Genomic DNA, 25,367 nt, shown 5'->3' with positions numbered 1-25,367 from the left:
TCGATCGGCTAGTAAAAATGGCGAAAATTAACACGAGGGTTGTCATGTATGTCCTTGAGAAAAGTAAATCTCCAAAAATTATGCATTTCCAAAACATCACACCTTTTTCGCCATTAGTGTTTTCGAAAAAATCGTCAAAATGAAACTTATTGACAAATCCATTGACAAAGAAGGCCAAGGGTAAGTTCAAATGCTCAAAAAGCCCAATTCAATCAGGAAGTGAGGTTATGTCAAACATTTTGTTAAAAATATCGTTCAAAAATGGGATTTTGTGCACTTTCAGGTATGTGACCCTTGTGCCTGAAGAACCTGAAGATATGTGGCACGCGTATAATCTCATATCGGAGGGGGATTACGTCCGCAGTAGCACAGTCCGAAAAGTGCAATCTGAGTCGTCAACAGGTTCTTCAACATCAAACCGTGTCAGAACCATGCTGACGATTTCCGTTGAAACGATCGATTTTGATACTCAGGCATGTATGCTAAGACTCAAGGGGAAGAACGTCGAGGAGAACCAATACGTCAAGATGGGGGCTTACCACACATTAGATCTCGAAATGAACCGCAAATTCCGCTTAACTAAACACGAGTGGGACTCTGTGTCCCTGGAGCGGGTAGAAATGGCTTGCGACCCAACAAAAAGTGCCGATTTGGCCGCTGTGATAATGCAAGATGGCTTGGCCCACATTTGCCTAATAACCTCCAGCATGACGATAGTTCGGGCAAAAATCGAGGCGTCCATCCCACGAAAACGCAAAAATTTTATCCAACAGCACGAAAAGGCACTGGCGAAATTTTACGACAATATAATACAAGGAATTCTAAGACATATTGATTTTGATATCGTCAAGTGTATCATCATCGCCTCACCGGGCTTCGTCCGCGACCAGTTTTACGAATACATGATTCAAATGGCTGTTAAAACCGACAACAAAACTCTATTGGAAAACAAGTCGAAGTTCATGCTGATTCACTCCTCTACAGGGTTTAAACATTCGTTAAAAGGTTGACCAATCAGTTAATATCTAGATTTTTTCTTGTAAAGTGTGAGTTTTAGAAATCCTTCAAGATCCTGCTGTCGTTAATAAAATTTCCGATACCAAAGCAGCTAGTGAAGTAAAAGCACTTGAAAGTTTCTACACGATGTTGCAGTGTGAGCCAGATAAAGCGTTCTATGGGAAAAAACATGTAGAAAAAGCCAATGAGGCACAAGCGATTGAGACACTTCTTATATCTGATAATTTGTTTAGGTAACATTTCAAAAATTAGTCAGCAAAATTTAAATGAGATTTTTTAGGTGTAAAGATGTTAATTTACGTAAGGAATATGTAAAGTTGGTAGACTCTGTGAGAGAAAATGGGGGCGATGTCAAGATATTCTCAAGTCTACATATATCAGGAGAGCGTAAGTAATTAATTACAATAAATATTTTTGCGTAATGGAATTAATAAAAAAGATATTTTTACTAACTATTAAATAAGCAATACTACATCATTTTTAGTTTAGTTTAGTAATAATTTCGGTATCGGATACATACAACAACTACCTAATTCAAACCACTTTTTTAGATAATAGTTATTTACCTATTAAGGGAATAAGCAGTTTTAGGGTGGTACCTCATAGTTTCTCATGAAATTTTGTCATTGAGCATTGTTTATTAAATCAAACAGACTTTTTTTTAATTCCAAGAATGTGGCGACCGAAAAAAGCGTGGGCAACAGACTAAGCTGATAACATAAAAAATTATAATTAGCCAAATGTGCAATTTTAAGAGTAAAAATCGGCATCAGGGAGTCTGTTTATGTCAAAAAATACTCAAAAGATTTAATGTATTCAATTCCAGTTAATGTTGAGAATAGAAAAAAAAGTTTTTATTTTATTTTCGAGGGAATAAAGCGTTACTTTATGCCCTGCCGGAAGGAAAAATTATTATGCTCCTAGTGCCATTTTGCATATTCTTTATAGAACTAGAACAACTGACCGGCATTGCTGCGATTCTTCGTTTCCCAATGCCCGAGCTCGACGAAGACGACGAAAGCGAAACCGAAGACTAATAACATGTTTCAACACTCCGTGTAATCGTGTTTTAAACTCTTTGTTGATAATTTTTAAATAAATTAGGGAATTTGTTGTATATTTTTAATTGTTATATGAGTAATTATTGTAGATTTTTAGTGAATTCCTTCAATTCTATTTATTTCTAAGATGTACAATTAAGCAACAAAATTATTTATTGCATAACTTAAACCATTAAAATATTTTATGTACTTTATAAAAAAATAAAATAATTATGAAACTGAGGCGAGTTTTTGTTGTTTCTTTTTTGCTTTCTTTTCTTCTTTCTGTTTCTCGTCGTGTAATCGTCGTTTTTTTCTCAGTAACCAAATTTCTTTCGCCCTTTCTTTCCTACCGGCCATCATACTCTTGTATAATTTTCGGTGTTTGTTTTTAACCAGTTTTTCCCTAAGTTTGTATTCTTGTCTTTCTTGCCGACTCTTCTCCCAAGGAACTTCCTTATGTATCTCACCTGGAGTGACTTTTAATTTCTTTTTCGCAGACGAGGTTTCTTCCTCTTCGACTTCTTCCTCCTCCTCCACCTCTTCTTCAACTTGCTCGTTCGTTGTATCCACTTGTTCAGTTTCTTTCTCTTCTTCTTCCTCATCATCACTTTCTCCCTTGTTATGCAACTCCTCCAAAGCTGTGGGATCATATAAAGCCTTTTCTTCAGGAGGCATATACTCCTGATGCCGACCCTCATTAATAAATGGCGATAAATGAGGGGGGAGAATCTCCCCCATAAAATATTTGTTAACAGGGACGAGCTCCCTCGCATTGACACTATCAAAAATCCACTGGGGCTGCACGTAATACCTCGAAATGTACTGTTTTTCCATTGAAGGCCTATCAACAATTTGATGCGTAATCGACTCATCATTTTCATCAAAAGTGGCCCCAACGAAAAGTAGCTTGTCCCATGAGACTTCGCCTCCAAAACAACGAATAATAAACACGAGGGGTTCCCTCGGCACTTCCCGATTCAAAAAGAATTTCAATCCCTTGAAAAGTGTTTTCAATTTTTTGATTTTTTCGGCTTCAATTCGCGCTTCTTCGATTTTTTCCGGATTATCCTCAGTGTTGAAATTATCAATTTCGACCTCTTCCTCAATTGCGGAATTTGTGGTTCTCGATAAGGGGAAATTGAGAGCTGCCACACGTTCTGATACAAAGACACCCTCATCCACGATTTCTTTCTCGCTGTCTGTTTGAGTCAAATTTGAAAATTTTGGCGGATAATAAAGATTTAGTTGGTGGTAAAGCCGAAAGTTGACAAATCCCAACATAATTGTGTAAAACTCAACAAAAGTCGACATTAATTTAAAGTCGACTTCGGCCTTGCTCTGGGGCTCGAATGCGAAATGGTGGGGCACAATCCACGTGATGGTCTCACCCTTAATTTCAGCCTGGTAGTAGTAACCCTTGATTGAAATGAAAACCTTCCTCAACGCTTTGGCCTCTATTACGGCATGCAAAAACTCGATTGTGAGTCTCTGGCATAGCGCGCTTTGGTCTCGAGGGACGTGGGGAATCGATGGAAACGTACTGAACAAAAAACACAGTGTCAGACAATCGTCCAAGTCACGTAATGCGTCCAGAAACGTGGGGTATCGCTCTTTGACAATATGGTCGAGTTTCAAAGTCGGGTGATTATTCAGATATTTTTTTAACGATTCAAAGTCTTTAACAGCTCGAGCCCGACCGACTTTCTTGTTGAAAATTTTGTAATCGCGAAGTCGCCAAATTATGGGTTCGTGTAGCAAAAATTGGATGTCTTTTACATGGTAGAGGGTTTTGATACCGGACTGGCCCTTCTGGGCGCGTTTCCGGTTTCGGGGCTCTCGGGGGTAGATCCCCTTGAGAACGCAAAGCCGCCGGAAGTCGTTGAGGGATAATTGGAGCTTTTTGAGGGCCGCTTTGCGGGTCATGAATTGGGCACCTTCACCTGTTGTATACTACAAAAAAATAAGAATAAAACACCTAAAATGTTAAGTTAAAGCTGTTATTACCTTCTTTTTGCGTTTAGAAACCATTTTTTCACTAAATAACCCACTACAAATATTCTAAGTTAGAAATTTGCCAACACGTGTTGTTTTGAGGTTAGATTCAAATAATGTCAATTGTCATATTATACTAGCAGAATGCATGCGCAAGAATTGTATGTGTATAATTAGTTGCCTAACATACATCATAAATCAATTTTTATTTATACATTTTTTTTTTAATTTATTAACTGCTGAATGATGTTCACTCCAATTTGTTTTATTTAAAATTGTCCGGTAAATTTAGCTTCCCAGCTCCATTTTAAGTCAAGGAAGTGAGTTATTAGCCGGCAAGTTCTACGTAAAAGTCCGGTAAATGATCTATTACGGTATCAGAGCCGGTAAGTGTAACCAAGGTACACTAACATTTACCTAGAGCCCTTATATTTCTAATATAGAAACTGACATGAGCGAAAAGCATTATTAAGGTACTTACTCATCTATATTTTTTAATTAATTAATTATTTGATTAACTTAATACTTGATTCAAATTTTTGTTTATAGTGATTTTCACTTCTGTATAATTTTTTTCAGTCATTTGGTGGAATTCTAGAAAAATTTGATTATTTAAGGCGAAATTAAGAACAAAACTTTAAAATCCGGGGAAATACAAAAAAATCGGCATTCTACATGCTGTGAATTTAGAATTTACAATCAGTAACTGACACTCGGTGCTACTTGAATGTCGGATTTGGATATTTTAAAAAAATTTTAGAACAATAGTCAGTCGATTTTGATACAACAACTCTTTTCATAAGGCCAACTTTAAACAAAAACCAAGGATAAAAGTTTTCGATAAAAGTTTATGTTTTGATGCATCAAGACACATACTATCTCGTAGCCAATTAGATGCGAGCATTTTGACGTCATACCTGACGGATTAAGGGGTTGTATAATCGTACTTTTTAAAATCGTTTTGTTGTGTTCAAGTGTAAAAAGCGCAAAAATGATGATATTGAATTGGATAATATTAAAAGTACTTTGTGACGTGGCGAATGGGGGGATTATGCAGCCCCGAACAAAAGCTTTTTTTGTACCGTTTTTAAGGAAATTATTACAATAACGAGTCAGTCCTAGCCTAGCTCCCGTACGAGTTACTTAAATTGTAATAATTGCCTGGATAAATTATTACCTACATATTATTTGGTGGTTTAGTGCGAGATCGTGTTGATCGTGTGTTGTGTATTTTCGAGTGCTAATAGACATTTAATAGTGCGCGATTTTTAAAACTTTGAGTGATTAGTGAGTGTCAATAGGGGAAATGGAGAAGACAATCGTGCTACAAGGATTCGGATTAAAGGGTTAGTCAACAATATCTTTTATTTAAAAAAAATCACATTTGAAAAATTTTATTTAATATTTTAAACTAATTTAATTACACATTGAACTGATTTTGTGTTTCTTTATTTCAGTAGATTCGTTTAAGAAGCAGAAGTGAATTGCTAAAAAGGGTAGCAGTAGAAGATGCCATAAAGGTTAGTGCATTTTATTTATTTATATTTTTGTGTTTGCAAAGTGAAGTGTGTGAATTTGTGATTTTTTAGTGCAACAGTAAGTATTTATTAAATTATGAATATAAATTAATTTTGTTTTAAATAAAACACAGATTATGTAAAAATGCTTTTATTAAAATAAAAATGATCCACTAAGTTAGAAGCCTAGCCTAACAATGACTATCGCTTACGTACGAAGTACTTGTCCTTACGCCTTATATTTACAGAAAAATAAACAGAACTTTGGTCTTCTCCAGCTATCACAAAAAAATCGAAAATAAAACAAACCTACAATTTTGAATTTTACAATTTTCCTGAGCAACCTAACCAGAAATACAGAATATTTTGGTGCAAAAATATTCCATTTTTTATTTACACACATCCTCGTGTAACCCTATACAGTCTTATCGCTTTTTACAAAACTTTACAATTATGTACAAAATGAGATCAAGAGCCGAAAATTGTAGCAACTTCAAACAGCAACAATTTTACTAGGATCAACTTTAACCCTAATAAACATTGTGTCATCTTTCATAAAGTGCCTCTTTTTCAACATTTCATGGGACACAAATTTGGGGAAACCAAAACCCAAGGAATCGGGTTCTTTACTCGGCCTTTGAAAATTTTTCCAAGTGGGGTCCGGAATAAAACTTTCCACAATATTGCACGCTTTTTCGGGACAGGAGGACTGGTCGAAGAGGGTGAACGAGACGGAGTGGGCGAAGGGCCAACGCAAGAGGGCGTCGTATTCACCTGGAAGGATTTTGATGTAGACGGAAATGTGGGAGTCTTCGCCGGCTCCGTTTCCGTTAGGAAAAAGTGAAGCCTAATAAAAAAAAAAACAAGTTAATTACAGATTATTGTAACAACTGGGTTAAATACCTGAAGCTTGTATCCGTATTGACTAGTATAGAAAGGCGGCGAGACCAACTCCATCCCCTCTTTATTCTTCGCTTCGTTCATTTTTTCGGAAAAGTCGCTGATTTTCCAGATTAGGGTCCCAGAGTAGTTGAGAGATAGCCTCGAGAGGGCATTTTTGAGTGAGGTGATTTGGTGTTGCTGTTTCGTCACAACTGTGCAAACTAGAGCCAAATGCTGTTGACTGTTTTCCTCCAAATGCTTCTCCATTAGGTATCGAGGGCCCTTAAACCGGCACCCTGCGTCCTTGTAGGTGCAACTAAGCACCGAAACCGTGCAATCCTCTTTCAAATGCGCCTCCAAATCCTCCTTTGCGAGCACGTTAACGTCGCACCTGTTGGGGCACGCCACTGGAACCCTTCCACACTTCAGATGGTGCGCCGAAAGTGTGTCAGCGACAAATTCCTTCGAGCAAAATCTGCACGGAAGGAGCCGTTTCGAGCACTCGCTCACTTTGTGCTGGCTCAAGTGGCGTCTTGCGACTTTGACTCCGCATTTGTTTTCGCAATAGAGGGGCTCGTAGCCGCAGTTGCCCGCGTGATTCTTAATTATGGAAAAAATTATTAGATTGGGTGGTTGTGGGGGAAGGTTTTAACTACCTCGAAGACTAGGCCAGTAAATTCCTTGTTGCAGAACTGACACCTGGCGCGCCGTTGAGGACAAGTGGTTTTGAGGTGCTCTTCCATGATGACTCGCGGGATTTGGGCGCCGCATTTGCCGGTGCAAGGGATCGCGTCGTGTTTACACGAGTTTAGGTGCGCCTGGAAGGTGATTTACTCAATTTAGACGAAATGTTGAGTTATTAATAGGAGGGATTTATGTGGAGGCGGAGGTCGATGACTTGCGGCGGGTGATAAGCAGATGGTGTGGGGCTGGCGAAAAGTGGGTACTTGAGGAGAGGTTTAATTAGCTACAGATATGAAAAGTTCTAACCAGAAGTATTTTAATAAAAAAATATACACAAAAATGTTATTCTAAATTAAAAATTTATAACTCTGCAATTGATTTTATTATGTATTGTCCCGCCTTAGCTAAATTTAGCAATTTCAGAAAAAAACACAAGCATTTCATTAAAAATTTGAATACATTTTTATGACTGAAATTAAGTTGGTAACATCAACTGTCAAATTCAAACGTCACACTTTTATAGTCAATTGTCATTGGTTTCCGAGGGGTGACCGCTGGCATAGCCGTCACCTGACACAATCTGATATCACCAACAATTGAGTATTGCCAACTTAATTTCAAAGTGGAATAAGATGAAAAATGATTATAAGACATTTCATTTTGTCAGGATTTGAAAACTTCTTTCTCTATTTCCAAATTAAAGTTAGGAAACTACCAATTTTTTCGTATAATTTACATTTACATATTAATTTCGCTAATGTTTATGTTATTTAAAATTATTTGTTCAAGAAGAAGAATCAAAGTTTAGACCCAAATCAGGAAACGCAGTTATAGGAAATTCCCCGCCTCACGATTAATTCCCCTTTATGTAACAATAATCCTCTATAATTTTTTCAGCTACTTGTCTCTTGCTTGTGCAGCAGAATTGTTTCACTAACGGATTCCAACTTCCGGCAAGTTTCGTGATATCTCCAACTACTTAATCTGCGTTCACCTATGACATTGTTTGTTACATACCTTCAATTTTCTGAGCTCATCTGACCATTTGCAGCCTTCCTTATGGTGAATGCAGTAAACGACAGAGCTCATGATAGCTTTCTCCGACTCGGGGTCGGGATAAATCTGCAACAAAAGACAAAATATGTAAAAATCGGCTTCATCTAGCACCATTATAACGGCACCTCAAACCATTTCACACATCAATGACAAGACTTTCATTCATCGATCATGGTTAATCACCAAATGTGACATCATCGTGTCCTAATAAGTTCATTAAATGCAACAACCTACTTGGCCGATTGAATCATGCCCGTCTCTGGGAAAAATTTATTGCAGGTGCAGCACAAAAGCGGCCATAAATTTGGCGTCGTTGAAATGCAACCCTGTTGGGGGTACACAGAAGTTGCGATTTAGCACGCTTCCAGGTTATACCACCCAAGAATTGCCACCCGCATCAGTGGCCAAAAATACAACTGGATTAAAATAATTAAGAAAAGAGTTAAACACCCACGATTATTAATTCGCACCCAAATATGCAAGTGGGTGTTGGAATCACACCTGTTCCGAGTAAAGTAGACCATTTTTCAACACACATTTCTGTAAACCTCCTACACGAGAAAATTACAAGTTTTGAGTGGTAATAGAGCCAATCGGGATCGTAATGAGAGAAATTTTTGATGGATTGTGGTTCGAGGCTCGATCTCGATTTGTTTATGTGTTTAGTGGCTCATTTGCACTTGTTTAGCCAGGGGAATAAACGGTGATAAATCACATGGGTGTATAAATCAACTCGAAAAATTGAGACGGTTCAAACTGGACTAGATCGGCCCACAATCAGGTGTTAACAATCTCATTGACCGAAAGAGTTCAAACTAGTCTAGATTTCCTGCTTTCAAAAAATTTTTTTAATGGCGAAAAATCCACCTGATTATTATTATTTATTACTGTCGAAGTTATTGTTATTATGAGACTATAAAATAATTAAAAACTTAAAAATCAAAAAAAATTAAAAACAACTTAATATTTGTCAGACGTGCTTCATATGAAATATTATGGGACATGCGCCGTCAAAAACTATAGGAGGTGAAGCAAACTATAAATTACAGTAAAACGAAAATAATAGTATACTATGTAGTTTGATGGTTTTAGTTCTTAAAATTAAAAATTAATTTACATTTTTTTATTTATTTCGAGTATGTTAATTTTATTTACATATTACATAAGGTGCGCCAGAACTCGCGCCGCAGAAAATAATGCAATGGAGGTAATTAAAAAAATTCTGTCTATAAAAATTTCGAAGTTATGAAAGTTCAAATTTTGCACTTTGAATCTATTTATTTCTGTTGTAAAAATAATTTTTCAAGTTTTTTTGCTACAGGCCATTAGAAGAGGAAACAAGAAAAAACATATACAAGATTATCAGTATCATTTTAGACTAAAATAATGTCAAATTTAAAAAAATTGATGTCAAAATTTTTGACAGGTAGAATTTTTTAAACATCTTTCCCTGGTATCTTATTTTACTTGAAATTTTTCTCTGGGGCGCGAGTTCTGACACACCCTGTATGTAGGTAATTATAGTCTACATCAACGTATATTTTGTCACCTTAATATAGTTTTTATAAACGACACTTCATAAGATTATAACTTGGTGTTAATTTATTCCTCGTTAATAATTGAGTTAAAAATTGCTTTATTTAATTAATTGATTCCTACTTTTTTAAATAAATGTCTCATACGTTTGTATAAATTTCTAATTATTGTTTAATTTAAAAAAATAAACAAATTGTAATAATTTTAATTAAGTTTTGCATGTTAGAAGTTTTTCTAAAGTAGTTGACACATTATACTTGTTTTAAGAATTACTTAGTTTTCTTTTAAAACTACTAAAAGTGATGTCACAATATGTCGTAATGGTGGTTTTAAATCTGATAAAGTACCACATATTTCAAAAAACCTTTCTTATTCATCAATGAAACCGCTTTTAACACACATTTTGTGCTTATCAATAATATTTCAAAAAATAGGTCACTCACTAATAGTAATAGATAATAAAATATTTTGTATTAAGAATAGATAACAAAAATAGTAACAGTAATGAATTGTTTTCAAATTAAATAATATTTAAAAATAGTTTTAGTAATTTAAGATACACACATGTATGAATTTTAATCAATTAATACTTAGTTTTCGCAAATAAAGTTTCATTACACCACAGAAACTTAACTGAAAGTTTGCATACATCACAGATTAAATAAATGGTAGTATTCCCCTTAATAACAATTATAAATTTCTAGATAATTTAACTGAAATCGTAAAATAAAATAAAAAATAAGAAAGTTTGTTTATAATTACACTCATGATAAAAATTTTTGCACTACTAAAAGTGAAATCAAGAAATCCATTTCCCTTTTTTGTTACAGTTTTATGGATATTTCTTATAAATGAAACTTTGCTTTGGGTGGTCTACCAGTAAAATAATAATTCCTTGTACTCGATGTTCCACTAAAAGAGCCATTTTATGATACAAATGAGCCAAATAAACACCGAAATGAGAAATGTAAACGAGATAACAGCCAAATTCTCCGAAAGATTAACCCCAACTTTCACCCTTTCGCTTATCTACCCTTGTTTGAGAGAACACTAATTTTCAGTACTTTGCCCTAATGACCTTGTTGGTCACTCGCAAAACAAGTAAAAGTAGTGCAAAATAATCATTTTGACATAATTGCGTTCTCGCTTAACGGATCTAAGAGGTCGAACAGGTTGATTTAGCTTTTCTCAAAGACATCTCAAGTCGCGACATGAGGCGCCTGATTACTATTACCTGTAATTATGCAATTAATCCTGACCTGAATTTCAAAGGAAATTAAAACAACGACAAGGAATATAATGATATTGCGATATGCTCTCTTAATTTAACTATTATAATGATTTAATTCCGGTTATGAAATAAAAAGAACGCGCCTAGAACGAGCCATGGAAGAATAATTCCAAAGGAAGTCAAATTTCTATTAAAAGCCGCATTTATGAACGTGTCATCAGAGCAAACCGCAACAATTGCACAAATAACAGAAACGTAGTGTTGAAGCAATTTCGCCCAACTTGTCGCTGCAAGTCGAAACTTGCTCATTCTTGCAGAAATCCTGTTTCTCCAAGCCAATTTCGGCCAAAAATCACTTACTTGATTAACTTCATTTAAAGAACTATTCTTCATGTTGTTAATCTCGTTTTTCGATTGCGGTGATAACGAAGTGTTACTGGGAGTCGGTGTAATTGTTGGACTTCCAGGGTTGCTAATGACACTTTCTTTTGAGCTTTTATTGGGCGAAATCCGGGCCGGAAAACTCAGGGTTTTAGTCCACTGGACTAGACTGCGGACCATTTTTAGAACACTCACTCCGTACCGTGCGCATCAACGAACCAAACTGTTTTCTGTTCTTCTTGTACTCAATCGGCCTTTCGATGGCCTTTCTCCCACTCTTTGTGTGTTTGAAAAACAGCTGTTGCTTGTAATTGTGCTCGGAGGTGGGAGTTCCTAACGTATTTTCAGTGATCCTTGCAAGGATCCTGATTCTCAAAGGCCGTTATACGATTTCGATTTCGTACAGATTGAGGTTTTTGATTTGTGAAAAAGGCCCTTGCTCGAATTTTGTTATGTTGGTAAATGTCAATTAATTTCCAAGTTTAGATATCTCGCGAGATCTTTAACGGTTTTACAATTAATCCGTTCAAACGTTATAGTTATTTCGCTCTGGTTGTGGAATCATTTTCATAATCATAACACACAATTATGTAAAATATTAAGTTCCATGCACTGTTTCATAAAAATAACATTTTTACATAACATTTATCTTCTGTAACGTAATTTTGATTTAAATTGCTGAAACCGTGTTAAATTGTTACATTTATCGTACAATAAATAACAATGAAACTAGAATCTTGATGTTTTTCGAGAGTTGATAATTTTTCGAAGATGAATCATTCAGTACACACAAACTCGTAAAATTTTATTTATAATGCCACAAACTAGACCAAAAATTAAACAAACCGTAAAAACCATTACCAGTAGAACAAATAAAAATTAACGTAAATTTATCAACAAAAAAGTGAATGACAATTTTGGAATTTTCTGTATAGAGGTGATTTTAAAATTTGTACAAGTATTTTAACAGGTGATAGTAGAGCTTAAAAAAATCAAAATAACTCAACTTACCTTATCCGAGTGTTTATAGTTTTTGAGATATAAGAGGGTTTTGTTTGTCGAATAAACTGTGAGATAAATTAAAAAGTAAAGAGTTGAAACTTATATATTGCTTATATTTCAATTTTTTCGAGGCCAAAGTGGAGATTGCACCCTCTATCTCAAAAACTGTAGAGATTCGGATAAGGCAAGTTTAGGTATTTTGACTTCTTTTAAGCTCTACTATCATCTCTTATACAAGCTGAATAAAAAGTATGGAACCAAGCGGTTTTTTTAGATCATTTGTCTCCAGATTATAATAATTAATATAGATTAAAGTAATATAAAAAATGTAATCGCATTTTAAGAACGAAATTTTGTTTTGTTTTGAGTTACGCGGTTTTTTTTTTTGTCAAAATTGCAATTGATGTAATTTTTTTTTTAAGTTAAATATAAGGTAGGTAGTTGTAATCCTTAGATCATAACCTTTACGAGAAAAATGGTTTTATACTTAGTTGCGATTTAAAAAAATTAAAAATTTTATAGAACTCAAAATCAAAAGAAAATTTCGAAAAAATTTATTCTTGATAAAACATCACATTTTTATAGTACTTTATCATTCATCAATTAGTTTTTACAAAATAAATAAAAATAGTTTAAGCAAAAAACGTGTGGTTCCATACTTTTTAATCACCTGGTATATTTACGCATACTAAAATCACCTCCTACATAGATACAGAGTGATTAATCTAGAATTGTTTTTGTCACCTTGTCAATTAATTAAATTTATCATTACCTTCTTGTTTTTTTTTTCTAATGAATCATAAGTTTTCTTCGATTCTTTTACTCAAAAAGCTGAATTGTTATAAAATCGCTATTATAAATACGTGTTTCCATTTTAAATATACCTTGTTTTGATTAGATACAACGCAATAATTTTTATTTACACTTATTATCTAGTCAAACCTATCAATATTTACATTTAAATGTTTTGTCGTATTTATCAGATCTCTAAGAATAAATGAGTAAACGTTGTGGTGGATGTTTTTATTAAAGGTTTTGAGCTTATAAATTATTTAAAGTTATTAAAACTCAAAGGAATTAATTAATTAATTCTACATAAGGATTGTTACACATTTAAATAAATTTATATTTTCATATAGCTTTTAATACCACCTAAAATTATTTATCAAGGAAGCTTTGTTTGTTTATTTTCACTATTTTATTACGAAAAATATTTTCGGCTACTCTTTTCTGTTAATTGTCCTTAGGTTTTCACATCTTTACGGGAGAGAAAACAATTTTTTTAATTTAAAAAATTCCTCATATTAAGTAAAAAAAACACTTCTGTACTATAGTCCACTAAGTGAGATTTTTTTAAATTTTAAGTTGTTAGTAACTAGCAGACCAATCATACAATTGGGGACACAGAATTTTGGACGATTTGTCATTCGATTGACATAAAAATGTAAAACGAGCCTTATGTGCAACTAACCTCACATTCGGTTTTTGTAATTTTTATCCTGACAGCTAGAGAAAAAAATAATTTATTGAATTATAACACGTGCTGTTGGCATTATTGTTTCGGAAAATCGACGCCAAAAATAAATTTCAATTAAAACTTTCAATTTTTTGTTTAGGACGTCAATCATAGTGACAATAAAGCGTGACATTTTTGAATTGACATAAATTTGATGTCCAAAATTCCGTGTCCGCAGTTCCATCAGAGGAAAAATTACACTAAAGAATTTTTTCCGTGATTTTATATAACAAATTCAGCTTCTATAAATTATTATATAGAATTATTTTAAATTAACTTCTATGGTCGGCATTTGTCGGTTTTCCGGCATTGGGATGGGTCGATGGAGAGTTGAGGAAAATCGATAAATCGTTTGCTCAAATTATTAAGAATTTTGACTACGATTATCGCATTTGACTTGTTTTGAAACGAATAAAATAATATTTGAAACGTTTCTTTAAAATTAAAAATTGATCTGTTTCATGGTTTTGATGTCCAAAGTCACCATTTCACAAAATAATTAATTTATTGTTTTATTTACCAATAAATTTATTAATTAATGTATAAGTTAATGGTTGCTTACTATTTATCAACAGTAAAGGATTTCATGTGATTTCGGTGAAATTTTTCACAGAATTCGAGTTGTGGCTCCATTTTCAATCAAATAAAATTTTTACAGCAATTCCTAATATTCCAAGTCAAGGAGTGCGGTTTAAATTTATAGGGTGGCTCTAATTATGCCGCTGAGTTGGGTTTATCCCAGGCAAAAATTTGTCCTTAAGGGTGTTATTGGCCTGAAACCTTTTTGCCCTGTGTATTAGAATCCCGATAATAAACATAAAATGTCTTAGGCAAATAACACCCTCAACGACAAATTTTTGCCTGGAATATATTGAAATCACTGTTAATTTTCAATTCTTTACCTAAATCCGCCTTTATGTAAAGAATTAACAAGTTTTTACTTATTTCAAAAGCTATAGATTAAAATCAAAAAATGGGAATCTTCAGCTTTACTACTTTATCATTTATCATTCAGTTTTTTGAAAAAGTGTAGTAATTTACAAAATAATTTTTTTCCTTCCATTAGGCGACAAAGACAGATACTCGTATCTTATAACTCGGTTTGGTAACTGTGATTTGGGGTGGTTATTTTCGTATCGTATAAGACATTGTAAATTTCGAACTGAACCAATTCATACTTCTGACCACAGAATGGCTTACCTGATTCATGGTTTTGATGTCCAAAGTCACGCTTTCACAAAATAATTAATTTATTGTTTTATTTATTAATTTTATTAATTAATATAGAAGTTAAGGGTTGAACTGGTTGAAAAAACACAAAATTTGGGTTTAAACTAAAATTTCAGATTTCGGTTGCAGATCTATTTTGCAAATGTGATCTGAATTTACATAAATGACTCATAAGTCTGATATAAAACTGATAATGTGAGTGACAAATTATGAGGATTTTCGTAATCCATAAGTAATGACCTTAGGGTGTTTTATTCAATTGCTCCCCTCGTATGACTCATGAAATCTCAATCCTTGTTGCAAATCGATATAATAAAATTCGTTTCTCAGTTAAGACCCGTTGAAACCGCTTGTGGTTCCTGTTAAAACTCGCTAAGAAAGTGACCTTGCCTTTGGCTTTTCATCGCTTCCAATGATTAACCCAGCGACCCAAAACCATTGTAAAAGTATTATTAAGTCAATCGTTCAGGTAAAAACAAGCAACGACAAGCCATAAATAACTATTTATTGCCCTTTGTTAACAAAAATCAAGACTTTTACGGTCACATAATGACAGGTAGGAATAACAACAATGCGTTCAATGGAAATCAAATCCTGTTACCGCGATTATTTTTTATAAATATTAATATCCGCAACGGCGCTTTTACACAGACTATAGAAACGTCGTTTTTCCTAATGTTCGAATTGTGTCAGAGAACTTCACACAAAGCGTATCAGAAAATGCCATTTCCTCGAGACAAAGCTGCGATCAAATGACGTTATTCGTGAAGAATTCGTTGTCCATTCTACATTGCGATCAGGTCAATACCTGCTTGAATCTGGATGCAACCTGCGAGATCGCCCACGTGAGGCGGTGTCTTTACCACAGGAACAAGAAGGTAATTCAGCAGGAACTCCTTTGACAGGGCGATGAAAGGAACCGCTCGCTTTATTTACAAACAGAGTACTCAGCGAGAGTTTCTCAACTGTCATTAGACGAAAACGCATTTTTTCGACCGTTTGTGTGCAATAAAAGTGTCTATTTGCGCACTGGAACGAATCTGGGGTCGGAGATTTGTAAAGAAAGGGGCCGTAAAAGGCAGCTGAGTCACCCATCGGTGGTCAATAAAGATGTGATCGCTTGAAAATTGTAGATTTAGTATGCAGAAAACGAAATTTTAACAATAGCACGTGCCACGAGTAACGAATTTTGAACAATTGTTTGTTAGTTTTGGGACCTGAAATTGATTTTCATAGAAAATTAGAGTCAGGTATTGTTAAGTAAAATAGGTATTATTCCGTATTACATAAAGCGCGACCCGAATTTAAATGAACAAAGGGTAATTCAATGATTTTTTTCTGTCTTTTAACTCAAATATTGTCACACAAATAAATTAAATTTGCAACATCTATGTGTGCTCAGAGATAAGTTAATTATGCTAATTATAGTTGTAATTTAAACCAATTTGCGTTTCGAATTTTTAAATCTTGTCCCTTTGTGTTTTTCCAGTCCATTAACTTCCAAAGATGTCACTTATGATCTTGTCTTTTATCATTTCCGTATTTGAAGCAGGAATGCCGTATTTAAATAAAAATTCCCACAATTATAACATTCCTCGAGTAAAATAAATCCCACACTGCTTCACCTTGTTATACTGATAAGTGCTCACCTTGTAGAAAATTCACTAACTGTAACATTACCATATAATGCATTCTTTTACGGATTTAAGATTTTTTCTTATTCTTTTTAATAAATATTTGAGCGAACGTTAAAAAGGTGCGGTATAAGACAGGTTTTAGGCCGAATTTATCAATGAAGTAATTATGATATAAAGTCGTTATTCGCCGTTAGAGTAACTCAAGGTTGCAGAATTCGTTAGGTCAAGATGAATGTGGAAAAAATTTGCGAATTATTTCATGAGTCATATCGAGTAACGTTTTTGTTTTTTTAATTAAAAATGAAGGTATTTTGGAACTGACCATTGTTTTATTCGTGTTAAGGTTATGCGCTTATAAGGGCCATAATTTATTCTTGACCCTGACGAAATAGATTGTGGCAAAATTTATGACGTTGAGCAATTAATTAACTCTATTTAGTAATAAAAAATTCAATTTTTTAAAACAAAATCAGTTTTGTGAGTTTGGAGTGTTGTAACAATCTTGTGACAAAATATACATTTTCAGATGAACAATCTAAAGTCACATACACAGAAAAGAAAAAATATTTTAACGGCACATGCAAATTTTTGTGGAAATATTTCAATCGTTTATTCATTTTAGTTTAAAAAAAATAATTTTATATTCCGAAAAATCGATAATTTGGAAAACTTCTTGTAATAATTAGTTCGGATTATAGAGGTTCTACTGTACTTCACCTCTACACAACGTGTCCCTTAGAAATCCATTACTGACTTTTAAATGGTGAAAAATTTATAATTATGAATAATATTTATAAATAATTATTTATAAATATGAAGCCTCCAGGTCATTTGAAATTATTTTCAAGTGACAAACAAGTCACAAAGTGTTTAAAAATAAGTTCCAAAAGAAACCTTTTTTTTAAATTATGAAACACCTTATGTTGTTTTGCATTTTTGATTGTAACGATGACTTTGAACTAAACTTTTATTTGTCAATTTTTCTTAATTTTTCAATTTAATATAATGACCTCTTAAAAAATACATCAGGCTGAAATTGCGTGCACAAACTTCTAGGGGTAATTTCATACCTCAAAATATAAAGAAAAGTTTCTATATGAACATGGGTCCAAAAAAGCTGTCTTAGAAAGTTACGGCTTTGTAAAGGTAAGCCTTCAAATGTGCTTTTTTAAAAATTATTTTTGTTAATATTTTAATTAGAAAAACAAAACCCCGCACTGTAAGTTTTTTGATATCGCAATGTGCGTCGACATAAAATTAGCCTGTATCTCGAAAACAGTGCCGTCTACCAAGTGGACTTTTTTTATAAAAAATGTTTTTTTTCTATCCTATTATGGTATTAAATTTGCAAAAAGTCTTAAGAGAAAAAAGTATTAGTGTTTTTTGCTCAGCGCCACCCTATATTTGTGCGCCCCTGAGGAAGATTCATAAATTTTATTTAGGTACGCCAATCGATTCAGAATACTAAAAAACCAACGGATGCGTAGTTTTGTTTTTCTAATTAAATTATTAACAAAAATAATTAAAAAAGCACATTTGAAGGCCCACCTTTACACGATCGTAACTTTCTAAAAAAGCTTTTTTGGACCCATGTTGATAGGAGCTTTTCTTCATATTTTTAGGTAAGGAATTACCCCTAAAAGTTTGTGCACGCAATTTCCGGACATCCTGTTTATTAAAGTACCTATACAAAAAATAAGGTTTTCACTGCTTTAAAAAAGAAACTTTATGATTTAGTATTTTTGTGCAGCGGATTGCAATCATAAAAGTAGAAAATAAAGAACGTTATTAGAAGTTAAATGACTTAAAAAATAATGTAATGTTGGAAGTTTTTGATCTATGATTTTTGTATGCAAATTTTCAAATATTTTAAATATTATTTAAATAACATAATAATTTTTAAATATCTTACCAACTCGCTGGGAAATCATATAGGTATAGTTGAAAATTTGTAATACATAATTTTGTTTTTATTTCAAACTTTCTAATGAAGACTTTTTACAATATAAAAATAACAAGATAGAATGTTTTTTCTTATGGATAGTAGACTACTTGTGACAATAATTTTTTATTAAGGCCAAAAAATAAGCTTGGAAGTGAATGCCATCTGACAAACTATCGCTTGGATTGTTTTAGCTTCATTTAGAAAATAGAAAGATTCTCGTCTATACAATCGGTATCAGATTTTATAAACTCGAATAGAATAGAAAATAAATTTTCGCAAAGAACAATTGCAAATAAAATCCAAGTTTCCGGTTTAAACGAAAGGTAACTTTTGCACATTGTTAGATAACCATGAAAATAACTCATTAACAAGCAGTGTATGCAAATGCGACAATTAAATATGTCGGTTATAAAATAAAACAACTCGTGTTGTAATTTTTCATACAAAACGGATATAGGTAGGACCCAATGGTTCATAAATCAAAATTATTGTAATTACTAATGTGGTCCTTATAAATATTGGTGGTACTAGCACAGTAACTGCATCTCATATTTACATAAATGTGTCGCCCAGACATCGTGAGAAGTCACACAAGAGGAAGGAGAAAATTAAAAGTATAAGGTTAGTGACATCGTTTTGCCAAGACAATTCTCCGAAAGGTGAATGCAAAATCTGACAATATTGACACAAGTCGTTGTTGACATTTCCTGGCCAAATTTTTGGCACTAATGGGCATAATTCCGTTCCAAGGATGACGTCACGTGTCATTCATTTGTTTCGAGTAGCGATTGGAGTCACCTCAAGTCGATGCGTCTTGGGCTAACCCAGAAACAAACAGAAACAGCAAATGCTAAAGATCGCTGATAGCAATGCATATATTGCTAGACCAACGTCCTTGCGACTACAAGAACGGGTTTGGAACGTCTTCGAACGACCTCTCTACTTATTCACAAGCTTGTGATAATTGCGTTAACTCTGCTATCACTAATTTGCTGTACATATTTGTTCGCTAAAAGGAGAAACCATCTTCATCTAGTTTAATGTCTTCCAATTATCACTCTTTTGCATATCAATACTGGCGGAAAAAAACGACAAGAGGGCTGTGTACATATCAATCAAGCTGGGACACTTTATTTCGAGATAGGATCAGAGTCTAAGCTCTTAAATAAACAAGAGACAAGACTCGGAATTCTTTTGTGGAAAATTTTGAATTGATATCAGATTTCGATTTGAATATGAATATGAAAGAGCTTTAAAGCTCAATAATTGGAAAAAATCTCGAGTGACTTACGGGTCAAATATGCCGCTGCATGAATCATTACTTCAACACAAAGGCACTTGAAGAATGGAACTGTTTCTGTGCACCGTTTTATGTGAAGATATGTGAGGAGCAAGGATGATTTTTTTTTTTATAAAAGGGTAGGATGTAATGTGAGACCACTTAAAATAACTGCTAATTTCGGTAGCAAGGCAGGGTAAAAAGAGGTCTCAAATTATTTGTAAAGAGGGTGAAAACAGCTGTTGAAAATAAAACGGGTAAACACTGTGGTGATGAACGAGTGTTGTCGAGCTTTCATAAATTTTCAAACAGTTTTTTCTAAGATTCTCACTGGATTTGACTTTGAATAGACAAGTACAAATTGGTGGCACTACTTTTAGTAAATTGGTCAAATCCGGTCGCTGGTTTGGTAATTTCATCGTACCTATCCATTCACTGGTTCAAATAACAACGAAATTACCGAAAGTTGTTGATTTCGTGGATTCTTCCCACTCGAGACGAATTTCTCGTCATTACCTGATTGTAAAATATACAACATAATTGTTTCTATTTTGTCTGATTTCTCTACGGGGCGATCAAGAATTTTAAATACGGTTTTAGATAGAATTAAAAAAAATGTTTGAGTTTGAATACTGTTACAGAGATTTTTTTACTGATAAAATGCAGTTCCCACAGTTTCAAAATTGGTACTTTTTAAACACCCACTAGATTAAAATTACCCAATTCGGCGTTTTTAATAACTACAAGATTACAAAATTTCCTTTTTAAAAACTCAGATTTGAGCGTGTTGATACGAAAACATGTTTTGTGATTCTGCAAGATTGTCAGTCAAATTTATCTTTCTGTTTTAAAGATATTACAATAAAAAAATCTGTTGCAATAAGACACAATGAACTCAATGTTTTTTTTATTTTTACAGCAAAATAAACATTGAAAATTTTATTTACATTTAATTTGTAATTTTCCCTGTGGCATAACATGGACCAGGGAAGTCATCTTAGCTGATTCATTCAGTAGCTAGCATAGATTAAAACACTTGATTGATTTTATGCGCAAACGTAAGAAAAGTGACCACTTTTATGACTTAACCAGAAAAATTTTTACTTTTCATTCATGGTGTAAAAATTTTATTTTGCGCCAAAATGTTTTTACTTTTACTAATGTTGTCTCTTTTTTGTATTATTTGCTGCTTCAGCAATTTCTAGAGAGGTATCTTCTAGATCATCAGCATTCGACATTTTGCACTACTAACTGCACTAGTCATACAATAGTTAAATTAATAAACATTTTATGTCAATTTTAGTGTTGCTCTTTACTCTCAATCCGAAAACGTTTACGGATAGAATAGAATACCTAAATATTATGTTATACGGAGTAAGTTTAGCTCACCTGAATTATAATAAATAAATAAATAAAATAAACGTCTAGATTCGCTACATACATTAAACTTCACATTTTTTAAATTTTTGTAACCATTTATCAAAATAATTTTTCTAGCAAAAGGAAACATGTTTTTACAATTTGTTTGTGAAAAGCAACCATTGTGATATGTAATTTTAGTTGTCAAATGTGCTTAATTTTATCACTAGTGTTAAAAAGTGTGACATAAAGATAACAAATAAGAGTATTTTCATAGCAACGCCCCGACAATAGTATGATTTTGGAAAATTATTGACATATTATTCACATATTTAAAATTCGAATTTGATCCCTATGTTTTTCACAATCAAGTTGGAAAAAATCTTGTATGATGCAAAATGGCTACTTTTTGCACGTTAGTGCAAAACACGCTCATTTTGCAACTTGTTGCATAAATAGCTATTTTAATATCAACGTAAAATTACGTAAAAAAAATGTCTTGTTTATTCTTATCATTTCAAAAAATTCCAATCCATGTTTTACTTAGAAAGTTTGATTGTATAGCTTTCTTTAAAAAAAAAAATAGTTCTGTGTAACTTGTAATTTTCGGAAACCAAACGAACTGACGAATAGTTTTGCCGATTTTTGTAAAATAAGAAACCTTTTTTGAAATTTAATACAACAAAGTAAGGGAAGTTGTAAAGGGTAAATAGTTATTTAAATAACAAGCCTTTGCAGTTGATTTTTGTAGTATAAATAATTTGTCAACTTTATAGACGATTCATAAAAAATGTCAAATGCCAAAAAATAAATGTTAAAATATCTTACTTGAAATTTTTCTCTGGGGTGCAAGTTCTGAAACACCTTGTATAAGTACTCATACGTGTGTTGTACAACATTCATACAATGTTTTTTAAAAAGCTAAAGAAAAATAAACTATTTTATCTTTATTTTTACACTTAATCTGTAATTACTTCTTGTACAACAGTTGATTTTATTGATAATATTAATTAGCAACAATTAACATAATTGCAATTGCAAATAGAATCAATTTTTTTCATGTCATTTTATGTCAATTCCAGTTGTTTACAGTAAATTTACGACACTTCAACATCACATGAGAGTGTGAAAATTTATCAAAAATCAATATTTGAAATAAACAGGGTGCTATCTAAACAAACAAATAAGTTATGCATAAATCGGCCCAATTTTTCGAATAGGAGCCCTGTCGATCCCCAACCGGTCTCAAGGCCATCTTTAGAAAATTTGTACCATCTGGTCTGTCAATGCCCAGCAGATGTGCACACGCCGGAAGATGAGGGATGAACCATTGCACACCCCCCACCGCAAAACAACACTGTACTTCGCGATTAAAAATTCCGACTTGTTGGAAAAACGCATCGTGTGAACATGGCCGTGTAGGCAACTTCCGGCGAATTACACATTCCTATGCGGAGACAGTCTCGTCTCGTCCAGTCCTTGCCTTTTTATTATAATTATGTGACCGTGTCCAGGGCTTCACAGAACATTGTACATTTTTTCAAGGATTGTTTTGAGCCTTAATTTACGCCGAAGGAGGGTCAAATGTAACGGAAATTGGTGCACGTGTTTGAAATATGTTCCTTTGTTTGTCTTTATTGTTCCGGGATGGAATTTCGAAGTGGTCGATCGGTTTAAGACACCCTTGAGGGAGGACCAGATGGCAAGAAAGTAGCAATAAAGAGCAATTATATGAAGGGTTAAAGTGAGCTCCAGCTGGGTTTAATAATAAATTATGAGGTTCTTGAGTCAATGAGTTGCGTTTATGGCAGAACCCCCATTTAACTTCCACGGACGTCGCGTTTACTTAATTGTCTTAATTTTATGCCGGTTATAAAAATTACAGAAATGAGAGAATTCATTTCTCAAATTAAATACACATTAAACATACAGGGTATTTTGTAAAAAAAACAAAAAAAAAAGAAAAATGCTAAGTAAGATGAGATACAAGGAACATAAAAAAATGTTTAAAAAATTCTCTGTCATAAATTTTTGACATATTTTTTGAACAGAAATAAATAGAGTGAGAGTGCAATATTTAAACTCTCATAACTTAAAAAAAAATTTAGATAGAATTTTTTTCGTGTTCCCTTATTTTATACTTGACATTTTTTTGTCTTTTTACAAAACACCCTGTATTTTGGTTTACGATGGCAATAAGTTTCTTCACCTATCTCACCGCTTATTTATAATTCTTTGTCTGAAAGATTGAAGAGGCCTGATTTAAAGCGACTACTTGAAATATCTGAGAGATTTATTAAAGCTCGGGTTCGTCGCTTGATCATCCGTTGAAGTCTCTTTTGTCACGTCACGTTTAACAGCTCAAATATGCCTCACATTTGTCACTATCACACTTAGAATTTCTTTTGTACTTACCTTGGCGTAATCGATCGGGACACTACTCTCCGGCCCAGTGAATAAACCTTCACTGAAAAGAAAAAACCAAATTATTGTTTGAAGATAGAAATGCAACCACATATGCCATATGTTTGCGAATGGCTTTGTCGATCGATAAAAGCAAATGAGATGATTCGAATCATCACGCGAGCATATTGGAGAGAAAGCAAATACATATTGTTACGTTTTTATGCTCCACCGTCATGTGTTATTGCAAATGGGGGATAATTACGGCGTCGGTGAGTGACCCTTGTAAAATTTTAGATTGTGCGTAAAAATCTAATTGCTCTAATTGGATCATCACTGGAGCAAAAACAAAATGGACGGATGCTTTCAATTGAATCTTATTATTCAATGGGCAGAAAATTATTCATTGTGGAGCGGTATTGTGCCTCGCGTATCTTAATCTTGAGCCGAATTTCGATTATTTTTGTTCATGTTTGGACAAAACGAAGTCGATTTATTTTTTGTGGACTTGAAATTTGTTTTTTTTCAAAATTCGCCCGGTTTCTAAGAAATCAAATTTAATATTGATGTTATCTTTTGTTGCAACGATTAAATGAAGAATTTATTTGGATACTGAAATGAAAATAAATCGTACTTTCTTTTGAATTCTTCTTTTGAAATTTAATCATTAAAAAAAACTAAACTACAAGTAAACAAAAAATATTTTAGCTATAAAAATAGTGTTTAACTTTTTTTAAAGACTCAACTGCAATTTGAATAAAATACTAATACCAATACAGGGTGTGGTGTAAAAAACGTTAAACTTTTTTAAGACAATATAAGAAAAAAGTTCCTATAGACCTAAGCATATATGGCCGAGAATTCTTCCTAAGGGAGCAAAATGACGAGCAATATTCAAATACTTCAGGAACCGTTAAAGAAAAATTTTAGTTTTGGAAACGTTTTTCGCAATTTTTTTACGGAATACGCGTTTTCGTTATTTTCTGTTGTTATTTTTATATACAGGTGTTCTTTTTTTATTGTTAGAAATTTGAACAGATGATAGAATATTTAATTTTAAGACAAAAGTTTTCCATAAACATGTGTCGAAACATTCTCTGTAAAGAAGCGTTTTTTAATAGGTTTATCATTATTTCAGAATAAATAATCTTTGAATTCGCTTAAGTGTATAAAAGTTACCTATCAGCTGTACCAAAATTTGTAATTTTATCTAAAATGGTTTCTGAAATATTGAAGAAAAAACATTAAAAAACGCATAGGAAACTTTTGTCGCAACATTCTCTATAAAGGAGCTATACCCTGCTTTTTTAATAGGTTTTTTCATTATTTCAGAATAAATAATCTTTGAATTCGTTTAAGTGTATAAAAGCTATCTGCTGTACCAAAATTTGTAATTTTATCTAAAATGGTTTCTGAAATATTGACAAAAAAAAACATTAAAAAAAGCATAGGAAACTTTTCTCTTAAAATTGAATATTCTGTCACCTGTTTAAATTTGTAACAATAAAAACGGAACACCTGTATAAGGTCAAGAAATCGTTCTAGCTTCCTATGTCCTATGTCCATAGGAACATATTTCTATTTTGACCCCGAAATCTTTTGATATTGTTTTCGGACATACTGTATGTAATCTTAGTGCCTTAGTGCAAAAATACAA

At 33.1% G+C, this 25,367-nt stretch overlaps 3 protein-coding genes across 5 annotated transcripts in view; 1 reads left to right on the top strand and 2 right to left on the bottom strand.

Moving 5' to 3' along the window:
* Positions 1–7: 7 nt before the first annotated feature.
* Positions 8–2,300, top strand: LOC123015736 (protein pelota). The gene is made up of 5 exons (XM_044415649.1): positions 8–180; positions 284–1,005; positions 1,058–1,250; positions 1,298–1,404; positions 1,966–2,300. The coding sequence occupies exons 1-5, from the start codon at positions 140–142 to the stop codon at positions 2,052–2,054; spliced, it is 1,152 nt and encodes a 383-aa protein (XP_044271584.1). The 5' UTR covers positions 8–139; the 3' UTR covers positions 2,055–2,300.
* Positions 2,154–4,176, bottom strand: LOC123015735 (pescadillo homolog). The gene is made up of 2 exons (XM_044415647.1): positions 4,065–4,176; positions 2,154–4,010 (listed from the first exon to the last, which is right to left on the bottom strand). The coding sequence occupies exons 1-2, from the start codon at positions 4,086–4,088 to the stop codon at positions 2,289–2,291; spliced, it is 1,746 nt and encodes a 581-aa protein (XP_044271582.1). The 5' UTR covers positions 4,089–4,176; the 3' UTR covers positions 2,154–2,288.
* Positions 4,177–5,704: 1,528 nt separating this feature from the next.
* Positions 5,705–25,367, bottom strand: part of LOC123010881 (TNF receptor-associated factor 4) — a 30,253-nt gene continuing 10,590 nt past the window's right edge. For 2 of the 3 annotated variants that reach the window (XM_044408071.1, XM_044408062.1), the window contains exons 2-6: positions 23,723–23,774; positions 8,153–8,257; positions 7,108–7,269; positions 6,473–7,051; positions 5,705–6,416 (exon numbers count right to left, since the gene is read on the bottom strand). In XM_044408071.1, coding sequence (XP_044264006.1) covers positions 6,063–6,416; positions 6,473–7,051; positions 7,108–7,269; positions 8,153–8,257; positions 23,723–23,774 — 1,252 coding nt within the window. In that variant the 3' untranslated portion in view covers positions 5,705–6,062. Of the gene's footprint in view, positions 6,417–6,472; positions 7,052–7,107; positions 7,270–8,152; positions 8,258–11,318; positions 11,578–23,722; positions 23,775–25,367 lie in introns of those variants that run through there. The other variant, XM_044408054.1, reaches the window with a different exon arrangement.

The sequence above is a fragment of the Tribolium madens genome, unplaced genomic scaffold (genome assembly GCF_015345945.1).
Source record: "Tribolium madens isolate multiple individuals breed KSU strain unplaced genomic scaffold, Tmad_KSU_1.1 Scaffold_19;HRSCAF=116;Tcas5.2_LG9, whole genome shotgun sequence".
Classification (NCBI taxonomy): domain Eukaryota; kingdom Metazoa; phylum Arthropoda; class Insecta; order Coleoptera; family Tenebrionidae; genus Tribolium; species Tribolium madens.
The sequence above is the reverse complement of the archived record's forward strand: the minus strand, read 5'-3'. Positions and strand labels throughout refer to the sequence as shown.